The 21,413-nt window shown below is 43.8% G+C and overlaps 1 protein-coding gene and 1 long non-coding RNA gene across 3 annotated transcripts in view; one reads left to right on the forward strand and one right to left on the reverse strand.

Moving 5' to 3' along the window:
• Nucleotides 1–1,329: 1,329 nt before the first annotated feature.
• Nucleotides 1,330–8,267, reverse strand: LOC116951204 (uncharacterized). 2 transcript variants are annotated; one of them, XR_004404142.2, is made up of 2 exons: nucleotides 7,942–8,267; nucleotides 1,330–4,590 (listed from the first exon to the last, which is right to left on the reverse strand). It is a non-coding gene; the product is annotated as an uncharacterized LOC116951204 (long non-coding RNA). The 2 variants fall into 2 exon arrangements; XR_004404143.2 differs by having other exon boundaries at nucleotides 7,911–8,267.
• Nucleotides 8,268–10,872: 2,605 nt separating this feature from the next.
• LOC116951291 (ubiquitin-like modifier-activating enzyme 1) overlaps nucleotides 10,873–21,413 on the forward strand; it is a 29,696-nt gene continuing 19,155 nt past the window's right edge. The window contains exons 1-8 of the mRNA XM_032969811.2: nucleotides 10,873–11,512; nucleotides 12,877–12,932; nucleotides 14,450–14,618; nucleotides 15,479–15,613; nucleotides 15,952–16,058; nucleotides 18,486–18,573; nucleotides 20,153–20,285; nucleotides 21,283–21,380. Of these exons, the coding sequence (XP_032825702.2) occupies nucleotides 12,883–12,932; nucleotides 14,450–14,618; nucleotides 15,479–15,613; nucleotides 15,952–16,058; nucleotides 18,486–18,573; nucleotides 20,153–20,285; nucleotides 21,283–21,380 (780 nt within the window). The 5' untranslated portion in view covers nucleotides 10,873–11,512; nucleotides 12,877–12,882. The remainder of the gene's footprint in view (nucleotides 11,513–12,876; nucleotides 12,933–14,449; nucleotides 14,619–15,478; nucleotides 15,614–15,951; nucleotides 16,059–18,485; nucleotides 18,574–20,152; nucleotides 20,286–21,282; nucleotides 21,381–21,413) is intronic.

Below are 21,413 nucleotides of genomic sequence, written 5' to 3' on the forward strand. Positions count from 1 at the left end.
AAATCTGAAACTTGTAAGCAAAAAGCGGACCGCGACGTGATATTCATTGCATCCATTCGTGTGCAATTTGTAAGGCCGCGGTGACGCAGACTATTTCATTTTAAGGTTATAATCCCTTGTTCATCATGACGTCCTTTTTACTTTGATGTCTCAACAGCGTCACGGAGGTCACGTGACGCAAGGGTTCTGCCTTTGTAGCGAGGGTTGTAAGTTGACGCCGAGGAGGGGGGAGGAGGCGCCTCGCCCCCCCCCCCATGTGGAGTGACGTCACCTGCTAATTATTATTAATGAGGGGGGGTTCTCCGGAGTGACGTCACCCGCTCATGATTATTAATGAGGGGGGGGGGGTCCATGTGGAGGATGTAACCTGTTCATGATTATTAATGAGGGTGGCTGGTCGACGTGGAGTGACGTCACACGCAGGACACACAGACATTCTTGGCTCAATATAGTTGTTAATGTAAAATTGTGTCCATGTGTAATGTAGCTCTCAGAGACACCGTCTTTCTTCATGTATATTGATTACGGATAAAGTCCGCTGACAACTTAACGCGTGACCGCGAGTGACTATATACACTTGGGTAATTAGACGACTTTATTTTGAGACAATGTAACTCTCGCCTCAAGACTTCTCCCGTTGGGTCCCGTGCTTCCCCCACGTGACCCTGTCAACGCTTGTCCCATCAATCATCATTAGCACGTCAATTAGTAACCATCGTTCCAGGGAGCCAGACTGTCCCTCTATCGCCCCGTACTGTCTTTATACATGCAACCCAAACTATTAACCACATAGTAAAACCGCCGTAGTCTTCGCTCCTTCAATGAAAGAATAGCAAAACTGCACAAAACTCTTTCCCGAAGCCCTCTCGTGGCTTAGAGACCTCAGCAATATTTAGCTGCTGAACACAGTCGTAAGCCTGAGTAGAATGGAATGGGTTTTTTTTCAAGTCTCATGCCTTCCAGTGATAATTCCCTTTGTTAACTGCCGGATGAGAGGGGGTAGGGTTCGGGTAGAATTGGGTAGGGAGGGGGGTCTAGACCGTTTCAGATATCACTAAAAGGATATTTTTCCCTGGGTGGGATATAAACTCAGTCTGCCAGGTTCGCAGCAGTGTGGCACTGTTATTGAAAAACGTTTAAATCTGCATTGGTCAAACTAAATGCTCGTCCAGCCCCACTGCAAGTAGAATTTCTGACTTTAAGCATTTCGATGTTTACAATGTAATGTTTCTTATCCCAGCTGATAATTGTGTTTCAAAGCTTATAATCTTAGGGATAATGGGTTGATGAGTTTAATTACAGCAAGAATTCAAGCCAGGTTCTTATACATTTCAAATGCTGTATATTTTATTTCACGCGACAGTACTGTGGAATACACATTCTAACACGCATTAGGATGACGGCTATGGTTATACAATAACAGTTCTCCATGGATAGGTTACAAAAGTAACGTGTTAATACATACACTCTAAAACACAAACGAAAACATTGGAGAAAACCACACTTAGGTAAATTAATCATTTCGATACCCAGCACTTGCAATGTATATCAAATGTGTACACTTCACACAAATATATCACAAAGCCTGCATTCCACAATCAACGACATGGTAACGAACTTTTCACTAAAACATATTAGTATATTGATTGAATAAACATACATTGCAAATATTTCCAGCCCTTTCCCAAACTAAACGAAACAAACTCATGTTTTTTTATTTTACCACGTAAGGGCCATTGAGCTATGTAGTTCTTTTTCAGAAGCGAGCTGACCATATATGATAGCTCAACGAAGTGGCTTATCATGTGGAAATGTATAGCAGCTAAATACCCGGAATGCACGTTGATTCTAAATGAGGGAACAACCGGAGGACGCGGAGAAAAATCCACGCGGCCATGGGGGGGAACATGGAGCCCAGGATGGTGAAGGGGCTTCTTCACACTAATAGTGACTGAGGTGTCTGATAATGTGACCTGCCAAAGGTATTTTGCAGCATGTTTCATTTCAACCAATCAAACCAACGTACACACTGGACTCACAATGTCCACGGTGTCACAAATCCACTGTTAGACAAAGGCCGCTTCACATCGTAATTGTCACTGGGGGTTGTTGGGCCATACTTCACCACACTGGTCAGTGTGGGGATGGTGAAAGGGGTGGCCAGGACTGGTGCAGATTTCACTCTCAAATTATGGTAACCTTGTCAAAGGTTAAAACTCGTCGAGTGTGGAAACCACAGCAGCACCACTCCACACCGTTTATATCGGTATGATCATATTCAATGATTGTTGAAAATATATTATGAGCCACCCGAGACAAAATGCACACGATCACAGAATTCACCTTTATCTGTTGTCCAGAGGTCAGTTTGTCACCATCATTCTCATGACAGGATAATTCTTTATAACATTACCGCGTGACATGCTGCACATATCTGCCATTACCTTGCCTTTAACAAACATAACATGCAGAAGCAAACACAACAGAAACTGAAAGTGACCTTGGGGTAATAGGACTTTACGGACAGCCTGTATATGAAATCAATACACACAATTCCCACACTGGGACGCACAAACACGTTCACTTAATATTGATAAATGTGTTAAACGATTCGCCAAAATTGTATATTAATGTAGATGCCAAAAACAAATACAGTAACTCAAAAAGAAATACAGTAACTCCCCCCCCCCCACCCCTAAACACATACACAACGTGTCCTTGAAATTACAGGTTAATGCAGTGGTGCAGTGCCATAGTATATACATTTTCTTAACAGAACCCTGGTAATTCCATGAAGACCAATTTAGCCCATTTAGAGCTTGGAATGCCACATATCCAGTATTGCTCTTTTATTTAATAATATAGTTAGCAATAAAAAAGAGAGATTAAAAAACAACACTGAATATCACAAGGCAATTCTGAACTGGACAAGGTAGCTGCTGTTAAGCACAAAACCAAATTGGGACTGCCTGGCACGTGACATCTCTGCGCAGCGTGGAGATGCAGCAAACGACTTGACATTGATCTGCACACTCTTCAATTTCAGCTTCGTGAGCGCGATTTTATATTTCTTTTGACATGGTTAGTTGTCCCTAAAAACCCCTGCTATATGTCAGAGACATGATTTACCACGTAATTTTGAGGACACACTGTGCAGTTATGCATTTTGCAAATGTGCCACCCAAAGACACCGATGCCAAACGTATACGTGTACAAATCCACATTCAATCTCTTAGACACACACACACAGTTTATGTACAAATTAAGGCAACGTGGAACGCCGAAGGCTTGAAAAGCCCAAGTATGGAGTGACTTGCACTCAATGTCTAGTCTCTACAGTCTACATTCTACTGTAGCAATATTACAACTCAACGATGTTTTACTTTACCAGACAAGGTGCACTGAGCGATATAGCTCTTTTTCAGAAGCAACCTGCCCACAAGTGATAGCCCAAATTTATAGCAGCCAAATATTCTAAACGTATGTTGATTCTAAATGTGGAGGGGAAAACCGGCAGACCCGGAGGACAATGCACACGACCACGGGGAGAACATGCAAACTCCAAATATACAGGCATCAGGGTCGGGATTGAACCCATGGCCTCCTGTATACCAGGCGAAGTAGTTACAATATCACCACCGAGGAGCTCAAATATTCAACTTCACGTCTATTAGCACACAATCAGTAGAACGCTTTGTCACTTACTGAAATGTTCATGCGCATTATTTACTTCTCATCTAACTTCCATATAAATGTAAATTATTCGTGTTTCCCTCGCCATTTTAGATGTAGTTAAATAATCCCAAACCAACCCACTCTCGCCAACTCTTGAGCTGCAGTTGCATTTTGCCACTTTATACATAAAAACTGCAACGTCTGTTAATAATTAAGCCAGTGTCAATGGATTCACCAACAATAGCTCGTCAGCGCCCTCTATTGCCATGTTTGGGAAGTCCAGCCGGATTCAGAACGACCTGCGGATAAATTTGAAAAAACTGTGGCCCTTTAAACATATGGCAGTGGGATTCAATAGGACAAACTGCCCACTAGTTTCACATTTACTATGTATTAACGGACTTCAGTGCAGCACAGCCCATGTGCATGAGAGGCCCCTTGCTTAATTCACTGTGCGGGTCATGAGGGCTACGCCTTGACCATACTTCACCACACTGGTCAGTGCTGCGTGCTAAAGGCGCCGAACATAAACGTGGGATAACAGCAGCACAGTACAATCATGTTGTTTGCTACACTGCTCTTTGCTGACCACCATGTAGCACAACCACGCAGCCACTTATGGCAGCCTTTTTGTGCATGTGGTCGCCCATCTAAGCATTATCCAGGCTCAAATCTGCTTAGCTTTCGAAATCTGCCAAGATCTGACAATTGTTATTTGGCTCAATGTTGGTATCACAATGTTAGTTGAACAACATGTGACACACACACGTGAATTGGCGAGGACTTGGGTCTTGGAGTTGAGTTTGGAGCTGCAAATTCTGGAGGCGTAGCAGACGATTTATTCCGAGGCTCCAGACAGCTCAGACAGCTCATGGATCGATGTCATCACCATCACTTTCTGGCACCTCTTTAAATCTAAAAGGAAACAAAACAGGGAAAGCAAGGTATAATTCTCACAGGCAAAATTAACAACATATATGCAATGGGACAAACATCTCAACAAGCTCTCGTACATGTATAGCCCTTTATCAATCCACTGCTGGATGAGGGCCTGGATGACTGCAGGTCGTGGACATTATTTGGCCATACTTAGTAGTCCGTGTTGGTGAAGGCAAAGAGTATAGATGTAGGAGCATAGAAGTACATGATAACAATAAATTTATGATAAAATATGAATAGGTTTTACCCTTTCTGGAAATAAAACAGGTGTTAAGATGTTCAAATACCAAATATAAACATTTTGCAAAGAAATCAAGTTCGAATTAACCACACTATTTGTAGTGAACATGCAAACAAACATGCTCTGATAATATATGCATTGTCTTTGAAACTGATTGGCCTACACCAGAGACAGCCTTCTTTAGGGCCTAGTCTCACCAGTGTTAGACCAGAGAACGCCAAAAGGCGAACAGTACAAAGACAACGCACTATCAGAGCATATATAGCTCGGGGTGAGCAGTTGAAATATGGGACCTTTTTCCAGTATCAAAGGATGAAAAAATAAAGAGATTTGGCTGCAATCCTCTCGTGCACACCGCATAGCCCCACTACGCTATGGCAACCTGCCTTGCAAGGTGGTGGTTGCCCATACAAAATACTATCCAGGCTCCATCCCGCTTAGCTTCCAAGATCTGAAGAGACGTGTTGCATTTCGGGTGATTTTGTCATATTGTCCCATAATAGGAGTGTAACCACGTTACCATAAAGGCGTGGACTCAATAATCTCTGTTTGACGTCAGTGTGACATACCTTTTAACCCCATATGAGTGCCTACCTTATCACATACAAATTCAGACCTTATTGGTCACCCCGTGCCCTTATAAATCTCAACGTTCATCCTACAAAGTCCCATAACATGGGTGAAACACAAACAAATACACAAAAAAATGCCCGTATTGAGCTGGCTGTACGCCGTATGGACCTGAAAACGAAATTTCCCTGTACAAGGATAAAAGATAAACCGTATGGGTTAATAGCTATGAGTATGTTTAACACGTAGGCTTTCGAGATCGATATCATTCATAATACAGGTTTTTTTGGTTAGATCACATAAATAGAAGATGTGTCGTTAAACCCGTCACCACCCGACACAGCTAATTAGGAAGGTTTGTCACGTAAACAGAACATGCCAATTCGTCACTAATACAGCACACCGGTGTGTTGGAGAGTCAAGCCACAACATTTACCATCTGAGTACGACGTTTCGCCAGTAATTACAACTAGGTTCATCAGGCGACAGATTTGTGGATAAATTCTCCTGTTTCGTTCCTTACATGGGTAGCACTTCTTGAGTGATGTGGGGGGGGGGGTTAATTAATGCATATAATTGACAATGGGTATGTATTGCCGGTTGGGTTATTTATATGGTCGATTGTGTGTACTAAAAGAGCCATACCAACAGTAATCCCTGTATAGGCATGCATTTAAACAATGTATTATTTGATTATTCGCTTTCAAGCAGCACTAAGTCTGTAGCTACCCGAACGGTTAGAATGATTATTTCTCTCAATTTCGATGAGTGTCCATGTTCCAACCGGCTAAAGGATATGCACCTATGAGCACCGATCTATGAGCTGTATCTGGCAGGGTAAAGTACTTTATAAGTGGGGCAATTTCTACAGATTGCATCATAGCTGTTAATCTTTGGGATGGAGAAAGGATCTTCCTGGTATACCTAATATACATAATATATGCATCTTTACATTTGAAATGAGGACTGTAAATAAATAAATCGGGCCTTTCGATTTAAAAATATTGTTAACTCGAATTGATACTATTTTCTCGAAAACATAACTTTAACTGGAAACCCAATAGTGTTACCATGGAGAATACACATTTCAGATGTGATGTGTTTACAAACTGCTTACTATAATTTTAGCTCTTTACATCATTGCCATCAGCCATGACGAATGTTGTATGACGTCCTCTCCAATCAATAATCCAGTAAACATGACAACGTTGGGTTAACGTGGCTGTTTACCGTTGGACTAACGGTTTACCAAACCTTCCATGTTCACTGGGAAGACGAAGTACCTTAACATCTAGGATTAATGCGTTTGCATTACAGCACAGAACTTGCACAACACTTCCACGCGCGACCTTCGTCCATGTATCGTTTACAATCAAAGGTGGTAACTATAAATCACAAAGGTATTCGAATCGTTATACGAATAGCAATCGTCCAGGTAATCAGGTTGTAATATGGCTGCGCATTGGCTTGAGTGTTGAGAACAGTAGCAGGCGTGGCTCATGTCAAACCCCTGCACTGCAGCAACAGCCGCCATGCTTGATGTCGCATTTAACAACCGCCACCACCGTGAACAATGCAAAGCACACTCTTTTATAAGTATTTACAATAAAAAAAAACAACTACTCCACATCCTGATTTTACAGCATTCACGTTGCCTGTGTGTGTGTGTTGTATATTACGGTGTGTTTCGTAAGACCGGCTTTGCATTTTGTGCAAAGTAATGTTGTCAATAACAACAAAGGCACGTCGCGACAGTCGGTAACGTATAATTAATCGGGCGCACGGATGAATTTAAATCGAGGGGAATATTCAACGAAATTATATTTTAGACTTTAAATCCGTATGACGATATGGGGGGTGTGGGTTCGTGGTATAGATCCGGCTACGGGGCGATCCATTTACCGATTTCAGACCATATTCAAGAGGCGAGTGGCCATTGTGTCAAGAGATGTCCCCATATCGCACAGAGTGTTACACGACGTAATACGCGTATACAGCATCGGTAGATAGGTACAGGCTTTGGATTTAAATGTTAGGCTGTCTCTTTGTTTCACTAATGTAAGTGGGGTATCCGTAAATGGATCGCCCTGTTTTTTTCTTCGCCGGAGTAACTCTATGCCATCTCCAAACCCCAATAACCTCCCCCCCCCCAAAAAAAAAAACCGACTAACCATCCGAACCAGCTGAGCTCGAATCCTCGTGCTACGACAGTTCAAACCGTGAAGACAAATTGATTTGGGCAGGGCACGTCGCGAGAGGGACGATGGCCCGGTAACGACGGCTCGGGAGACCTCCATCCAACAGTGGATCGATTGCAGTGGGTTATCTATAAACGGATCACCCTGTACATTCTCATCCAACTGCCCAAACCAGCACCCCCCCCCCCCCCAAATTCTGAACGGATTTGAAATTCCAGCGACGCAAACACAAACCCCGCGTCCCCTTCCACCTGTGAGTGAGTGTAAGGCGAGCGAGACTCTCTTACCTGTCTCAATACACCTGTGCTCGCGTTTTACCTGCTTCGTGGGGGGCTGTGGTTGAGGGTGTCTTGAAGAGGGTGGGGGGGCGTTGGTGGGGGGGGGGGTTCGGACACCCCCCCCCCCCACCTTCTCCTACCCCCCCCCCCCCCCCACGACTTCACTGCTTGATGAAGAGCGTGCGTGCGTGTCCGCACCTGTGTGTGTGTGCGGGTCTGGGTGACGGGGGCGTCATTGCCCAGGTGGGCTGGGACTCGGGCACGTCATGTGACTTCCACACGGACAATCGCCGGCCTGTCTTGCGGTTATTTCAACAGAGCGACCCATCATCATGTGTGGATAACTCCCGTTCAAATAATATATGTGCATACGTAAAAAAATAAGCTGCAGAGAGAAAAACAACGTTGTGTTTAAAAGTCTCGACCGTCTCCTTGCAATCTCATTTAACTTATGTAATTTTAACATTTCTGCATTCCTGTCAACCCATACGGTTTACCCGTATTCTTTCCTCTACATGGAAATTGGGTTTTCAGGTCCATACGGCGTAAGGCCGTTTCAATACGGGCAAAAAAAGTGTCTATTTCTTTGTTTCTCTCTTGTGATGGGACTTTGTAGGATGAACTTTGAAATGTATAAGGGCACGGGGGCTGACCAATAAGGTCCGAAATAGGTCTGTAATAAGTGAGGCACTGATAAGGGGTTGGCATGTATGCCTCTGTGTGATATACTACGCATTCGTTCACAATACAGAACAGTTACTCATCAGGCACCTGTTGAGAAGAGGGGAATTCAGTGCAGTGAACAAACACAGTGCTCGACTTACGAACCGTCCGATTTACGAACGCGGCTCAGGAACTGTTCCCGTTCGTGAATCGGGGAGCTGTCTTATTATAAATGGATCACCCTGTATATTTCAATTCATCGGTGAAGATCAATACAACCCCTCACCACCACGACTATCTTGCGTGGTAACAAACCTACCCAGCCAACTGGACACAATCTGATTTCATTACTCCATCTCCCCGAGTTGGGCGTCCCTCTCGGATGCGTTGCCATCCCCCTTTACATCAATTTTTTTGTCATACACTTTTGGATGTGAAGTTTTTATCCCACCACGCCGTATCTGTCGGTCGTGGGGGTTGTTTGACCATTCTTTACCACGCTGTATAGATATATATTTTTCAAAAGCAGAATCAAAAAATGTATTTACACTGGAAGAAACCAATGAGCTATAAAGCTATTTTTCACGTGTCCAGTAGAGGCGGGTCAGAAAGTTACGACAATACAAACCACGATAGGAGTGCAAAGTATAGAAAAGGTAAGCAAATTACTAAAAACAAATAAACGTACACTATGTGTGCAGCCATTGGTGACCAAACTCAAGACTATTAACTCGCTACACTTGAGAATCCAGATTAAACTATTAAGCAATAACTATTTTTTATTTTACCAGGTAAAGCAGACTGAGTTATTAGCTTCTTTTTCAGAATCGACCTGGCCACAAATGATAGCTCAACGAAGTGGCTTTGTAGCACTGGTGAGAGAGACACACACAAACTCCAAATATACAGCATGCGTCAGGATCGGATTCGAACCCCAGACCTCCTGCATACCGGGCGAGGTAGTTAACATTTTTACGGGGAGAGAGAGAGACATAAAAAATTCAAATATACAGCAGGCGTCAGGGTTGGGATCGAACCCACGACCACCTGTATATCAGGCGAGGTAGTTAACATCTCGCGAATGTGGCGCCATGACTATCCTTACTGATTAAGCAGAGTAAAGTTACAGTCCTGTGAACGCCTAACGTGTCCGTCCCACCTGTGTAAGAGCACACATTATATACATCCGACAGAGGGAGTTGTCCACTTGCTATCTGCTTCAGCCCGCATGACCTACACGCGAACGTGGCCACGGTGGCGAGATGTTAACTACCTCGCCTGGTATCCAGGAGGTCGTGGTTTCGATCCACGTGTTTTTTCCGGGTCCTCCGTCCATAAATGACGTCACGTGATTTTGGACATTTTTGGACCCCCCCTTCGTCACAAAAAAGTCAGACACCCCTCAAATATGACGTCACAAAGCTCTGCCCCCCCCCCCCCAAATAAAACATGCTTCAGATCGCTTTAAACTATTGTCACTGTAAATTTTGATTTAAAGCTTTCGTGACTGCAGTAATTCATATTCTTAGCTCTTTCGGTAAAGTCACGTTGAAGGGAAACAATAAAATAATAAAATATATAAAACAATACAAATTCTCACGACGTTTCGACCATAACACAAACGGTCGTCATCAGATCATCAGATGACGACCGTTTGTGTTATAGTCGAAACATCGTGAGAATTTTAATTGTTATATATTTTATTATTTTATTGTTTCCCTTCAACGTGACTTCACCGAAAGAGCTAAGAATATTGTCACTGTAGTGCGTATTTAATGTGGCGCTGCACTCTGATGTTGTAGGAGAAAACATTTATTAAAAAGTCGATTTAATCAAGTAGAACGTGTTGTCTATATTTATTTAAAGTTGCGCATTTTGATGTGACGTCACATTTCTCAAATCCTCCACCCCTCGTCACACATCGTCACAAATGTCTGACCCCCCCCCCCCCCTCTAGGTGCGTGACGTCATTTATGGACGGCCCCTTATGTAACTTATAGGGGCTGTTGTATCCTTGTCAGTGAATGAACATACTTGTCAACCCATACGATTCACCCGTATTCTTGTCCAGGGAAATCGAGTCTGCAGGTCCGTACGACGTACAGCCGTTTCAAAACGGGCAAAAATTTTTGTTATTTGTTTGCGTTTCTCCCTTGTGGTGGGACTTTGTGGAATGAACGTTGAGATTTATAGGGGCACGGGGGTGACCAATGAGGCCTGACTTGGTCTGTAATAAGGTGTTGACGGGCACGAACGCAGATCCAGTAATTCGGCACCCCCGCATCACTTCTGGGAAGCGACGCGAGGTGGGGGAGGGGTTGGGAGACGTCACGGGGAGGCGATCGGAAGCGAAAGCAAAACACATCCTTCTCTCTCTCTCTCTGTGATATAACACTCGGCATGTTCTCAAGTTCCAGAGGCTGATCACGTCTCCTTTGACCTCTCTGGACATCATCATCAACTTCATTACCACCATCAACATCATTACCATCATCATCAACTTCATTACCAATATCAACATCATTACCATCATCAACTACATTACCACCATCAACTTCATTACCACCATCATCATTACCATCATCATCAACTTCATTACCACCATCAACATTACCACCATCAAACTCATCATCGTAAACATCATTACCACCATCAACATCATTACCATCATCGTAAACATCATTACCACCATCAACATTGCCACCATCAACATCATTAACATAATCGTTAACTTCATTATCATCATCGTCACCACCACCAATTATCGTCGAAATAATTACCATCATCACCGTCATCAAAATGCATCCATCATCAATAGAATAATAATTTAATTTTGTATAGCGTCATTCACACAGCATCCCACATATCGTTGCCATCACCATCAATATCAATACCATCACCATCATCAATACCATCATTATCATCATCAATATCAATACCGTCACAAGGTGAGTGCTCGCGATAAAACTGCATGCTGATCCATTTATAGATACCCCACTGGTTTCGAACTTAACCCACCTCGTTTTGGCTATCAGCAAGGCGATGGAGTCGACGTATCGACTGTGACAGGCGATGAGCTCTCTGCTGTGTTTTACGACAGGAGAGTGCGAATAATAAAGAGTTCGTAAGCGTATTGGGATCGGTGGGAGATTATGCAAATGTTTGGAAATACAAACATTTTACTGTTTCCATACTTTTGATTTAAAGCTTTCGTGACTGCAGGGATTCATTTTCTTGGTTCCTTCGGTAAAGTCACGTCGAAGGGAAACAATAAAATAATAAAACAATAAAATTAACACGACGTTTCGACTGCAACACAAGCAATCATCATCAGGTGTGAAAACCACTTTTTTCAAAATTTCTTGCTGTGGTTTAAATGTATTGTTGGTGAGATGTGATGTCAAAAAACCTCTCTTGAGACACACCTGCGCATAGTAGGGGCTATGTGTATATTTCTACTATAATAGCAAATTCGCTTTAAGTTTGACGTATCTTTATTGAAAGTTAATCTAAATAATTCTACGCAGCAACAAAGTGGATTTGGTGTCGTTATTTCTTCAGAACTTGAGACAAAAGGTAAGTCTAAATAATGAGTCTACATTATGGTAAAATAGACATTTCTCGGTGATTTTCCAGATATTGTATCGATTTCCAATTTATTTGAACCCCAGCGACCGAAAGCGGAATAGAATAAAGTATTAGAGCAGTGACTTTGAACAAATTAAGGTCAGTTATATACTGTGCTACAGTGAAATGCAGTGAAGTGTTTTATGACATCGTTTTGTGCCAGATTCACTGCCATTAAATTTACACAAAATACAATTATACTCTGCTCAATTTTTTTCGTAAATATTACAGCTTCCGTCCATGGGCGGCCAAAGAAGCTAGTAAAGTAAATCATTTGAGTATGATTACGTTGGCTGTAGGTACAGAAGCTCTGCTTTGATACAAACGTTCTAACATGGATTGGTTGCAATGATCACATGCCTATCAACCCAAATTGAGTAAAAACGCATGTTTTGTCTATTTCTTTGTATTTCTCCCTTATGATGGGACTTTGTAGGATTAACTTTGAGATTTATGAGGGCACGGGCTGACCAATGAGGTCTGAATTGGTTTGTAATAAGGTAGGCACTGATAAGGGGTTGACAGGTATGTGATCATCGGCTTTTTCAGTTCCATGTCTGAAAAAACCCACAAGTGGCTGTCCAGCATTGACACACATTCTGAGCGAGCGGGAGCCCAGTCGTTTGCACCATCACTTGAAGTTGCCCCATGATGTTAAACTTAATGCCATTTTTTAAAATTTCAGGTCAACATGTCTGTCAATATTGAAGATATTGATGAAGAATATTTCTCCAGGCAGTTGTGAGTATTTGCTTTTACCCTGGACATCTTACAAAGCAAGGAAGAAAATGTATGCATATGCATGGATTTGGAAGTATTGAATTATTTTGATTAATGTACTACCTGCTATGTGGATCAGAAATATGGACATTACCAAATAAAATGCAAAACAACTTTTAAAGTGCATAGCTTAATGGTATGCATTAAACTGCGAGGGAAGAAAAGTAACACCTGGATTAGGTAACATACGAAAGTTAGAGACGGCATTTTGAATTAGGAAAGTGAGCATGGGCAGGATGTATGAAAAAATAAGAATAGGATTTACCCTTCCTGGCAATATAAAAGGTAAAATTTTGATTTAAAGCTTTCGTGACTGCAGGGATTCATATTCTTGGTTCTTTTGGTTAAAGTCACGTAGAAGGGAAACAAAAAAATAATACAAATATTGTTTCCCTTCTACGTGACTTTACCGAAAGAACCAAGAATATAATATAAAAGGTGTTCAGATGTTCAAGCACCAAATATAAACTTTTTGCACGGAATCAAGTACTGCATTAGCCACACGTACTTGTGGTGAACATGCAAACAAACATGCTCTAGTAATATATGACATTGTCTCTGAATTGATTGGCCTACACCAGAGACAGCCTTCTTTAGACCCTAGTCTCACCAGTGTCAGACCAGAGAACGCCAAAAGGCGGACAGTACAAAGACAATGCCACTATCAGACAGTACAAAGACAATGCCACTATCAGACAGTACAAAGACAATCCCACTATCAGACAGTACAAAGACAATGCCACTATCAGAGCATTTATAACTCGGGGTGAGCAGCTACAAAATGGGACCTTTTGCCACTATCAATACTGGCAAAAGAATACTTGCAAAAAGCTCCCATTTAAATGTCAGGATGCATGGCTAGAAGGGTTAACAGGACGTCAGAGTAACAGCCAAAGGAGAGGACATGGTGCAGTAAAATCAGCTCGTGTGCAGGCGTTATATGGATCGTTCCATCACATTGTGACTGTGATTTATGGCGACAGCTTGGAAAGACCTTCGTCTATAGAGGTGATGAGTTAACTTTTTCTCATGCATGCTTAGCATAGGCCCAAAGCTGCAAAATATCAAGCCTCCAGCAAGAACAAGCAGAGGGAAAAGAGACGATGGGAGAGAATTCCAAAGTCAAGCAGTGTAGGGGGAAGAAGCCGAAAGGGAAGTGCTTTGTGCTGCAGTAACTCTAAATATGGAACTTCAGGCCAGTGTTGAATCAATGTTGATCCAATGGTTCCAACCACATGCCAACGTTGGCCCAACGTTACATGTTTAGGGATGTGATTGAACATATGATGATGATGATGATGGCTGAAATTCGGATTCAAACCGACAATCGCAGCAGTGCAACGACAATCGAAGCAGGCTCATGGCTCTTGAGCCACCTGGGGGGCCACCTGTTGGGTTTGTCGGTTTGTAAACGTGCCTCGAGGTGTGCGCAGCGCCTGCTGATGTTACATTGCTGTCGCGCCGCTCCTCTGCATAAGGTACGTGCTGGGGCACGAGGCCACGCGGCGGATACAGGAGGCCCATGTGCTCGTGAGCGGGATGCATGGCCTCGGACTGGAGGTCGCTAAGAACGTGGTGCTGGTCGGTGTAGGGACGGTGACGGTGCACGACACGCAGCCACTCGCCAGGAGAGACCTCTCCTCACAGGTGAGGAGGGCATTGGGGGTGGAGCAGAGGTGTCCGGTTATCGGTACCACCGTCAGATGCATCGTGCTGGGCATATTTGTTGCAGGTTTTCCACTTACCAGAAGCAGAATATGGGGGTAGGCACCATTATTAAGGAACCCGAGTAAATTGAACGCAAAAAAGTAGCCAATTACGTTTTTAGTCGGATGAATTGACCAATTATCCCAGCAGTAGTTTACTGACAAGGCCCCCTTCCGGTACAAGTATCGACATAGCTGTGGACATTGTTGGTGAACATTATTTTGGCCGCGCCTCCATTATTATTGTTTACCATCGCCATCAACCCTCCAGCGACATGCCCTGGCCAAACCAACCACCTTTTCTTAAAAGTACGAATCGTGTCATTAATCAGCGTATGTTCTCTCATCCATACGTTCCTCTTTTTGTCCCTCGGTGTAATTCTGATAATTGCAGTATGCATCTCCATGCTTTTTGCACACTCTTTTTAGTTTTTTTGTAGCGTTCACGCCAGTGTTTTTCACTAATTTTCAGAGGGGAGGCCATTTCCGCCGAAAACACATCATCAGTGGGAGGGCTGCCACACATTTGAAACCATTGGGGTTTGACAGCAGCACGATGATTAAGGAGTGTGTTCTTATATTTGCGTGTTGTCAGGGCTGCACGTCAGAGGCCACACTAAAGGCCACCAAGGGCCACCAGTGGCCCGAGGGCCTTGCAAGCCTTGCAATGATGAACACGAGTTTACATGAACGACCATTGTATTCGAACGTATAAGTGGAAAGGAATGTTCATGCTTCCACTTTGGAATCCCAGTTTAAAAATAATCTTTGTATTGACGCGGATGCTCTGTGCACTGGCAGTTTTATGGACGGGAGGAAGATCTGAAAAGGAATCGTGCTCAGCTGTCCCAGTCCCACTTGAAGCAGCTGAACGAGTTTGTGCGTGTGTCGGATTACAGCGACTCGCTCACGGAGGAGTTTCTCTCGCAGTTCCAGGTGAAGAACCCCCCCGCTCCCATTTTGAAAGGACAAACGGCAGATTTCATGATGCTGGTGTAGACAATCCCAGCTGTATTTTTTTCATTGTTGGGGCGACAGCCGCCTCGTCGGCAGCGTGGAGGAGGGGAGGAGGGGGTGGTGGGGGGGCGGCGGCCCTGAGACCAACGTAGAGTTTGGTCAGGGGGCTCCCGTTGACAGTGTGCATCACGGTCGTGGAGGATTATGGGTAGTAAATTATAAATAAACAGACACCACATAAAAACCCAACAAGTGAATCCATCAGGCTTTGGGCCAACGTTTTCCACATGATGTCCGTTGTCTGCTGATTGGTGCAGGTCGTGGTTCTCACCAACTCATCCTTGAGTGAGCAGCTTCGTATTGGGAGCTTCTGTCGCGCCCATGGCATCAAACTCATCATCGCGAGCACCCGTGGCCTGTTCGGGTAACCCCCACACCGCCAACGGCAACACTCCCGCACCTCCGATTAGCACGGTCGACTACGTACAGTGTGAAAGAAGTTGAACGTATGTACCACTCGGCTGATGTGAAGCAGTGAGACCTTGCTGCACTAAACTTTCATGGGCGCACGCACCTGGCTCTTCTTGCTCGCTGCTTTCAAACTGTTTCCTAAAACCTTCCTCTTCAACCACGTCTTCATACCCCCTTAATTGATTCACTTATCTCCTTCCCTTGCGCGGTCAATCCTGTGTCCTCCGGCTCTTGCCGTGTAATTCTGTGCTCTGATATGTTTGTAACGCGATGGGCACATGACAGTCCTACGGTGTTTTGCAATGCGTTGTGCATAACTCGAAAAAAATCAGTTTTTGCAACAACGTCGCTCATTGTTGAGCCATTACAACCAAGCATGGTGTATATGGTAGTCCCTTGGTTAACAGTGACATCGGTTAACGATCTTCCAGTTAACGTTTCGCCTCCCATAGGACCCCATGGTTTTGAATAATATAAAAATGTTGATTTAACGATATGTTTATGTTATGCACGCGGGTGCCAATTTGGCCAATCCGAGCGCTCGTAAGTGGGCTGAACATGCCTCAGACAATAAATGAAGCCCATTTATGAGCGTTTTGACCGCGACTGGATTTGTTTCAATTATGTTTTCTGTTTTGGCAGTGGAAATAAAATATAAACTATGTTATAACGGTCAAAAATATCAATCTGAGATCGTCTTGGAACGGATTCATACTTTAAACATGTAATTTCTTTATGCCATTAAAAGTAATTTCGGTTGACAGTAGTTTCTTCGAACAAATTAAAAACATTAACCGAGGGACTACTGTATATGAAACAAGCTTGTATAGTGCAAGCCACGACTGCCCACCCTTGCCTCTTGCCTGGACCATCCAGCCCAAAGAGATCGTTCAACTCAGGCAGGGCATCTGGGAATGCATTGGGGCCTGCTGAGGATAAGTAAACATAATTCATAATAAAGGTTTTTGGGTTAGATCGCGTTACTTATAAATGTGTCGTAACCCTCCACTACCCTACTCCGGCCAAACAGGAAAAAATGTGTCACGTTTACAAAGGACAAATAGTTCACTACTTTAGCCCACCGGTGTGTTGAAGAGTGAATCAACATCATTTAAAATTTGAGTACGCCGTTTCGCTGGTAATTACATCCAGCATCATCGGCCAATTCGCCAGAATGGTAAAGCCCTCACCTGCTCCCGGTCTTAAATAGAGCAGCAGGGTGACGTCATCATTTAACTCATTCAGGTGCAGTGATTTGAGGCGGGGAGGGGGGGGTATTGTAATTATATAATCGATTGGTAATCAGTCAATGGTTATGATTAGTAATGAGTTGTAGATTAGTAATTAGTTGTAATGTGTGTTATTGTGATTATACGTTACGTTAGTAATCCGTTAATTAGTATGTGTTTCCCCTATAAGTAAACAACAAACCAATCCAACTAGCACCTACATAATGTACTGATTTCATTGCTACATCTCCTTAGCGGATTTAACCTCGGACATGTTACGCTCCTTGGCTGCCACTCGGTTATTATTCTTGACCATTGACTATCATCCCTTCTCAGTGATGTACCTTAGCCAAGCCCACTTACTTTGCTTAATAGTTTGAATGAATGTGTAAATATGTGTTGCAATAAACACAAGACGTGTATTCCAACCTATTTAAATATATGTGAACTGTGACTAAGTGGCAGTAATCGGAGTCGCGGACAAGTCGGGCTCTCCAAGTGGAATTCTCCGTCACAGCAAGTGTGATGGTGTCTTGGTGCAAATTGTTCTTACGCCTGTCGCATAACAAAGCAAACCATTTCTTGTGAATTAAAATATTTAGTGATGCTGCTGCTGCAATGGCATTTGAGCACAAGTACAACACAACCAACAAAAACACTGAACACATTCACCAATAACACCGTGGCCATATAAATAAATACATGTGACATTTTGGGCAATGTGCTTTTAAGAATAGAAAATGTCAACCCTAATATATTTATTCTTTGAAGACCGCAGTGTCATTGACGAATGTGTGGCGTTAATTTCTTGCGAGCATAGTTGCGTTTGGTGCCATTGCACCTCCAGTTAGCACGTTTGGCTACGTACGGTGCGAAAGAAGTATGTGTTAGCAGAGCTACAGCGGGACTATCCGTATGTATGTGTGTATATTGAATTTCTTTCGCACCGTATGTAGTCAACCGTGCTAATCAGAGGTGCGGGGAAGGAGAACAAAAAAGTAAAAATTGTGTGACATTGACATTGTCACACACAATGGGTTGCTTCTGCCTTGAGATGTATTTCAATGTGAAAAAAAATCAATATACTTCTTTGCGGATATTTATGATGATGATTGTGGTTTTGGTGATGATTATTTTTTTGTCATTTGTAGGCAAATATTTTGTGATTTTGGAGATGAATTTGTTGTGGTGGACCCAACTGGAAAGACTATCACCTCCACCGTCACATCCATCAGCAAGGTATGGGAGGCTGCAATCACCAGTCTGTAGAGATGAACTCAAGTAGTTGTTTTTACATTAAATTAAAAATATATAGTTGCAGTGCCATCACTTTGACCAATTAATTAATGCAGTAGTAAAGCGTGGCTGTAACTACTAATAAGAAAATCACTCTTTAAGCAATTGGCCAAATGATTCAATGTACAAAACCCTCCTGAACAACAAAACGTCTTCAGGTTCGAGAATAGTTATAGATGGAATCCAGGACAAAGAGTGAGAGAAGAGTTAATGGGGAGATGGATACAGGACAGAGAGAGACGGAAGCATTGAGAGAGAGGTTGAGATGAGCATCTTGCGATCAAGCGGAGTAATAAGTCATGAATCTGTAATGGACTGCTTGATATGCTCAATTACCGTATTTTCCCGCATATAGCCTGCATAAGCATATAACCCGCAGACGCATATACCCGGCAAAAATAGCGTTTTGTGTAAAAAAAATTCAGATAACCCACACCTCCATATACCCCGCATGCATTCATATCTTGAACCTCGTTACCGCAGCTTAATTCCATCATATTAATACGAAATTTACATTTGTAATACATTCCACTATCAATTGTTAACATTAAAATCATAATGAGAAAACAAACTAACCAGAAACGAGTGAACTTTAAACAGTAAATAAGTAACAAAAGTAAATATCCAATAAATAAGTAACACATAACTGGTAGATAAGTACAGTTTTAGCACTGGCAGATTGCGCACTGCGCAGACAATAGCGGCACTACGGTAACGCGTCGCCTCGCCCCCACCCCTCTCTCCCCCCAGCTGCCCCACCCCCCAACCCCCACCTCTCTCTCCCCCCAGCTGCCCCAACCCCCACCTCTCTCTCCCCCCAGTTGCCCCACCCCCCAACCCCCACCTCTCTCTCCCCCCAGCTGCCCCACCCCCCAACCCCCACCTCTCTCTCCCCCCAGCTGCCCCACCCCCCAACCCCCACCTCTCTCTCCCCCCAGCTGCCCCACCCCCCAACCCCCACCTCTCTCCCCCCAGCTCTCCAGTCGTCAGTAAACAGTGCGGGCACTTCAATCATTGTTGTTTAATTGCACAAACAATTCATTTAAAACGTGATAACACGTGCAATTTTAGTGTGAGTGGTTTATTCAGCAGTGCTTTAGTCAAAGGTAAGTGTTGCATAGTGGATAGTCCTACCATGAAAAAATTTAACGAGTTACGACATGTCACACGTGTAAAATATTTTTGGGCTAGCCAGCACCTCCTTATACCCCGCAGGGTCTTGTTTTGTTTGTAAAAAGTGGTATACCCCGCGGGTTATATGCGGGACAATACGGTACACGGGCCCCTATAAAAACAGCAGCCTCCCCTGTCACCTTGCCTCCTGAAGGCAGGAAACCCCCTCGAAAATCCCCGCCCACGCCACCTCAGCATCAATGCAATTGGAGCCATTTTTTGTGTTATCTGACGAGTCGAGCATTCGAACCGATAATCGATCGAGTAATTCGATTAATTAAATAATCACATAGTCTCGCTGTAGCTCTGCTAACACTGGCTCACTGGGGTGGGCTCTTTCCCACCATAGGAGAGCCTTGGTGTGGTGACGTGTGCGGAGGCTGAGGGCCACGATTTTGAGAACGGGGACCTGGTGGTGTTCTCCGGCGTGCGAGGCATGACGGAGCTCAACCGCTGCCGACCCCGCACTGTTACAGTCATCGGTAAGGGAGCTTCGCTTTACGCACCTCCGATCGGCACGGTTGGCTACGTACGGCGAGGAAGGAGTTCAACCTGCATACGTACGTAAACGCAGCCCATGGACGCGGCTACTCCACGGTCTGGTTTGGAGAGCCAGGTGCAGTCAAGTTCTTGCCTAGTTGTGACACTCACCCATAGGTGATCACAGAAAACAGCATATATGCATTGTGATTGTGCTTTGTGTAAATGTTTCAAGTTTAGTTGTACAATAATAACAAACACGATTTATAATGCGCGCATATTTCGGGAATCGGGATGCAAAGTTTGATCCAGAACTCAGAGGCACGGAGCCTGGATGGGTGAGAGCCTGGATGGGTGAGAGCCTGAACCGTTTGAGAACCTGAACAGGGTGAGAACCTGAACAGGGTGAGAACCTGAACAGGGTGAGAACCTGAACAGGGTGAGAACCTGAACAGGGTGAGAACCTGAACAGGGTGAGAACCTGAACAGGGTGAGAACCTGAACAGGATGAACCTTCAGCTGTTGCTTAAAGGTGGGTGGTCATTGGATGCAGTGCAGTGGGAGAGAGTTCCCGATGGCTTCTGGTGAAGCTGCGGAGAAATGCCACTCGGCCGGGATGGTTCTGGTTCTGAGTATGATGAGCAGGTTAATACTGTGCAGCCAACTCTCAATTATCCTGGGTGATCGGGGGGGGGGGGAGCCCATGTACCCCAGACAAAACAAAACCACGGATAATGCAAATGATATGTAAGTTAGGCTAAGATAAATATAATCTACTTAGCTGTATAGAATAGGACGGTCGCGGTACAGATTTGTATTTTCAGTGCATGTTGTACTGCTATTTTGAAAAGGAGCATCGGGCCAATTGTGTTTCTATCGTCGTTTCCGAGATTTCACGGACCTTATATTCAAGTTCAGGATTTTCCATGACTACACCGTGAGCTCCGGGTTCTCCTTGCCAATGCCTTAGCCATCGTGTCTCGTGTGTGATGTGAACAGATGACAAATCCTTCAGTGTTGGAGACACCAGCAACCTGTCCGACTATACCGAAGGAGGGGAAGCAATCAAGGTTAACATTCCACAGACCATCAAGTTTGTAAGTTTATTTTTAATTACGTTTTTATAAGGT

The sequence above is a fragment of the Petromyzon marinus genome, chromosome 42 (genome assembly GCF_048934315.1).
Source record: "Petromyzon marinus isolate PM22_M1 ecotype Great Lakes invasive population chromosome 42, UKy_Petmar_22M1.pri1.0, whole genome shotgun sequence".
Lineage (NCBI taxonomy): Eukaryota > Metazoa > Chordata > Hyperoartia > Petromyzontiformes > Petromyzontidae > Petromyzon > Petromyzon marinus.